The sequence below is a fragment of the Phascolarctos cinereus genome, unplaced genomic scaffold (assembly GCF_003287225.1).
Source record: "Phascolarctos cinereus isolate Bilbo 61053 unplaced genomic scaffold, phaCin_HiC Scaffold_726;HRSCAF=1367, whole genome shotgun sequence".
Lineage (NCBI taxonomy): Eukaryota > Metazoa > Chordata > Mammalia > Diprotodontia > Phascolarctidae > Phascolarctos > Phascolarctos cinereus.
In genome coordinates, this window is record NW_027556098.1 from 218,372,820 (window position 1) to 218,377,728 (window position 4,909).

At 52.0% G+C, this 4,909-nt stretch overlaps 1 protein-coding gene across 2 annotated transcripts; it reads right to left on the bottom strand.

Moving 5' to 3' along the window:
- Positions 1 to 1,302: 1,302 nt before the first annotated feature.
- On the bottom strand, positions 1,303 to 4,376 carry SP5 (Sp5 transcription factor). 2 transcript variants are annotated; one of them, XM_020990941.2, is made up of 2 exons: positions 4,166 to 4,376; positions 1,303 to 3,168 (listed from the first exon to the last, which is right to left on the bottom strand). In XM_020990941.2, exons 1-2 carry the CDS (start codon positions 4,214 to 4,216, stop codon positions 1,984 to 1,986), a joined length of 1,236 nt encoding a protein of 411 aa, XP_020846600.1. In that variant the 5' UTR covers positions 4,217 to 4,376; the 3' UTR covers positions 1,303 to 1,983. The 2 variants fall into 2 exon arrangements, with proteins under 2 accessions (XP_020846600.1, XP_078003102.1); XM_078146976.1 differs by lacking the exon at positions 4,166 to 4,376 and adding an exon at positions 3,625 to 4,155.
- Between the last annotated feature and the right edge of the window lie 533 nt (positions 4,377 to 4,909).

The window sequence follows — 4,909 nt, forward strand, 5'->3', positions numbered from 1 at the left end:
TTTCTATGACTAGGAGTTTCTTCTGTTGTTTTTGTTTAGGAAACCAACACTTGCCCTTCAATGTAGCTTAAATAAGGTAAACAGTTTCAGCTTTTCAGATTAAATTGTATTGTCATTATAGGAATGGTTCCAGGAGTTATTTCTACATGTTTGAAAGGAATTAAAAAAGAAACCACCTCACCACTGCTCATTTAGCATTTTACACTAAGTTGCTTCACCAGTGTGATTTCTAGCAGCATAAAATTTCAGAAACAAATGTATTTATTTTACATTACTAATAGAGTAAATTGGTATTTATAACACTAGCTTAATTTCAACATTTTAACAAAAATTAAAAAGTAGTCCTTTAATAATTATGGACTCAAAAGTTTCTAACCTTTCTAGATACTGCAGCCACTCCAATTAGAAAAGGAAAACATCTCTAATTAGGCAGTCAATAGTGGAAAGACACTAGTGTATAGAAACAGGAATGCCTTTCCAAAAGTTTAGGAAAAATTACATGTGGGTCTAACTTTTCCAAGATATGACCATACTTCACATTTTCTAATGGGGAAACACTGGACTATTTGAATCTTTTAAGAAGTACAACCCAAAGATATTAAAGGGGCCTGGATTTTCTTCCCTACATGGATTGTCCATATACAGCTACTATCCTTAGTGAAACAATTTTTAATTTTCTTACTAGAAAGGATACATTTAATTACAAGGCTGAACATCAAGGTAAAGTGATATTGCAATTCAGTCAATCTTGGAGAACAAGTTAGGTCCAAAACCTTCTGTGAAGCTCTGTCCTTATGTTTAATAACTAGGTGAGGTGAGCCTGCACAAAAGTGTTGTTCTCCAAGATGTCCCAGTCTACTTCCCAATAATCTACTGTATGCAATCAGCAGATTAGTCTGCTTGACAGGGTAGGAAATGATAGATTTGTCAGCACTTTCCAGCAGGCAACAAACAAATAAAACTCAAAAGGGAATTTCCCTGTTCTAATCCTAAATATTTTAGTTAATACAGTAGGACTACACTGCCAGAGGTGTCAGTAAATAAAAGTACAATTAGGAAATTTCAGCCCCTCCCCTAAGTTTGCTAAAAATTGTTTGATACACTTAGGTTTGTCTCCCTTAGACCTCCCACTCCCACCCTCAGCCCACGTCAGGCTGAATAGCCTTCAGGTTCAAACCTGTTACCCAAACCAAGCTAAATACAAGACACTGTCTAATGGGGAAAAAAACCACACCAATACTTGAAGAAACCTAAGCTTTTTGTTAAGTCATTCGAAGATAGAAATGATCACATGAGACTGACTCAGTGGGATCTTCCCCAGGTGACCCCTTGTTAATGTATTTATTTTCACACTGCAGTCGCAGAAACATTTCATGCTGGAGCCCCTGCATGGAGCCAAAGACAAGAAAACACTTTATTATAATAATAATAATTATTTAACAAAGCTATTAAATAACCTGTACACAAAAGCTCATTCCTGTCCCAGCAAAAGCCATAGCATTTAGAAGCCTCCAAATTGTTTAGGACTTGAGCTGCTTTTTAAACTACTTAGATGGTCAGGAAAGCCTTGGAGCATAAAGGCCTGACCCTTGCACTCCCCTGGAGGTCTTAGGGTCTTTCCTCTTGAGGAATGACAGAGACTCGACGGGCAACCTCCAGTCTAGGGCTTCGGAATCCTATTGCTCCACCTCCTCCCCTCCCACCACGCTCCATCACCCCCCCTTAAACCAACTACTTTTGACCTCTCAGACCTCTGAGAACTGCCAGGAAAACAACTGAAAGCTTCCCGGGAAAGCGCCGAATTTGCCAGGAATGGGGCGAGAAGCTTGGGCTGGGGGCAAATCCTCAGTCTGTCCTAAGGCCCCAGTGCTGAACAAATCCAAAGCTTCCCCGCGGTGCAAGCGGCTCCCTGGGCCTGAGGTCCCGGGACAATGGCGGGGAGGGCGCAGTGGCCTGAATCAGGGATTGTGGTGGTGGGGACGTTCAGAGATCCCGGGTGTCCTCCCGCTTGACCCCGGCCTCTCCAGCCTTGAGTTTCTTGTTCTGGTGCGTCTTCACATGCTTGGCCAGGTGGTCGCTCCTCATGAACCGCTTGCCGCACTCCGGGCAGGCGAAGCGCTTCTCGCCCGTGTGAGTCCGCAGGTGCCGCTGCAGCTCGTCGGAGCGCGTAAAGCTCTTGCCACAGAAGAGCCAGTTGCAGACGAAGGGCCGCTCGCCCGTGTGCCAGCGCAGGTGCGCCTTCAGGTGCGACGTCTTGCCGTACACCTTGCCGCAGCCGGGGACGTGGCAGACGTGTTGCTTCTTTTTGCCGGGCTCCGCCTCAGGGGCTCCACCCGCTGCCTGGCAATTGGGGCAGCGGCAGCGGCGGCACCTCCTGGCCGTGGCCGCCAGGGGGGACTTGGTCTGTAGCAGGGCGGCGATCTGGCTCTGGTACTGGGCGAAGTCCGAGTGGCCCAGCACCAGGCTGCGCTGCAAGGCGGCGGCTGCCGCGGCCGCAGCAGTAGCCGCTGCGGGGAAGCGCGGGGCGTGGTGACCCGGGTGGCCCCCGCTGCAGCCCCCTGGGACGCCGCCCCCGGGCACGCCTGGGCCTCCTGCCCCGGCCCCGGCCTGCGGGATGCTCCACCACGGAATGTCCTCCGGGACAGGGTTAGGGGAGAGCTGGCGGCAGGGCGGCGGGGGAGGTGGCGGCGGTGGGGGAGGCGGCGGCGGTGGCGGAGGCGGCGGCGGGGGCAGCAGATTGGAGTAGCCAGGTGGCAGGGCGGCCTGGGCGGCGTAGGGCACGTAGGCTGGGGGACAGCTGGCCGGCAGGGCTGCCATGGAGGAGGGTAGCATCTTGACCGGTGAAAATTCGTAAGGATAGGAGGGGTCTGCCGGTGGGGTGAGGGGAAGTTCGTGGGCCGCCCCGAAAGAGGGCTGCAGGTGGTTCTTCTGAGGCGTCAACCCCAGGCTGGGGTGGGGAGGAGGTAGGCCTCCTGGAGAGTGGGCTGGCATGTCGGTAGTCCACGGGTGGAAAATCCTGGAGGGTGAGCCCAGAGTCGGGTCGTAGGAGACCTGTAGGAAGTCCGGAGGGGCGGCCGCACCCGGCTGTCCGATTCGGCTACAGGTGGCCGCCAGGAGCGCCAGCGGCGAGTGTTTGACCAACTCCGGAGAAGCGCTTGGGGTACGGTCCTGCATAGGAAGAGGTGATGAGGTCGTGGGGTGGGGACGTGTTGGGGAGGAGAAGAAACAAATGATTACCGCTCCATCCACAGGATCCCGAGCCCCGTTCACCACACCTACACCCAGTTGTTATACTGCCACCCCTCACCCCCTTCAATTCACACCAACCCGCCACCGCCCCAGTCACAGAACTCGCCCGGCACACACTTCTTGCAGCCAGTGCTGGGGAAGTTTTTGATGCATGAGCCAAAAAGGAACAAAACGCACATCGTTCCCCATTTGAAGAAAAAAAAACTTAGTGGAAACAGGCATAATTAATCCTTTTGATTTGGAGGAGGGCAAAAAAAAAAGTTGGCACAAAGTGAGAGGCGAGATGAATACCAACGGCTGCCTTCTAGTAAACATAAGCTCACTTCAGACAATGCAATCTGAAAAGTATCTATAAACATCGACTGCGGTAGTGACCTGCTTTGCTTCCATTCTCCTCTCTCCTCTTCCCCCCCTTTTCTCCTCTTCCTCTTTCTTTCCTTCTTTTTCCTTCTCTTCCTCCTCATTCCCAGAGGGTTCTCCCTTCGCTTCCCCCAGCAGGAAGCTCCTACCCGGTAAGCCTCAGACCTTTCGCTTTGTAAAGGCTCTCTCCACGCCACCCTCCTTCCTCCTTCACTCCAGCCGGAAACACCCACCGACACACTTCGGCCAGCCAACTCCCTATAGCCCCAAGTATCAAACTCCTAGTCACCTGGCTGCCAATAATGCGTAAAGTTAGGACTGGAGGGGATATTGGCAGAGGAAAGAGAGGTAGTGAAAGTTTCAGGCCTGACTTTCCTTGGACATAAGTATCTATTTCTCTCCTCCTGAGCTTGTCTTGAAGTAGATGCAGACTAGAAACTTCCGAGCACTCCGAGGCGATAGGAAGATACAAGAACAAACACTTCGCTTATCTTCCTTCCAGCGGGCTCCTTATCCTTCAACACCCATCCCCTCCAGAGGCCCCCCGGGCACTGACCTGGAGGAAAGCCTGCAGGGAGTCGTTCCGCAGGACCGCCACAGCGGCCATGGCTACCACTCCTGGCGCGACGGGAGGGCAGCAGGGCAGTGCAGAGGCATGGAGGCTCCGAGGCGAAGACGAAGAGCAGCCCAGCTTCTTTGCCCGGTCGGCTCGTTCGCCTGTGTGTCTGGCCCCTCTCTGCTCGCCTCTGCCCCCCCCAGGGGTGCGCTCCCCCGCTTTCCGGCTGTCCTGCCCCCCTTCCCCGCCCCACGCCTTGCCTTGCCTTGCCTGGCCGCCCCGTGCCCCGCGCTCTCCGCGGACTGTCTGAGTGCTCTAGGATCACCTCCAAGAATTTGATAAGGACTTTGCTGGGCCGCCAGCCAGTCAGAGGGAAGATTTATGGCTTTGAAGTTTGCCGCTACCCAATCATCAAAGAATAGCGGCTCTTTCAGAAGCGAAAGCAAATCCTTTGAATCCACAAAGCTCCTATGGTGTGTTTGTTGGTCTGGATAAAAGAACTGATTATTAGGGGGGATGGGTAGGGAGGAGATAAAGGCGGGACAATTAATGAAGTAATCACTATGTGGGAAATGTATATACACAAATAATTGGATTTTCCTGATCAAAGGGGGCCTCACCGCCTGGAGACCCTCACTGGGGCTGCTAGAGACACTAGATCCCCTTTCGCCTTTTTTTCCCCTCTTTACTTGCAATTAAGGATTTGTAGCAGAGGCTGAGCCTAAAGTGACAATGTGTCTTTGT

Coding starts and splice junctions, on each gene's coding strand:
- SP5 (XM_020990941.2), bottom strand. CDS start 4,216: ATGGCCGCTGTGGCGGTCCTGCGGAACGACTCCCTGCAGGCTTTCCTC. Junction 3,169..4,165: donor CCCTGCAGGCTTTCCTCCAG/GTCAGTGCCCGG, acceptor CTTCCTATGCAG/GACCGTACCCCAAGCGCTTC.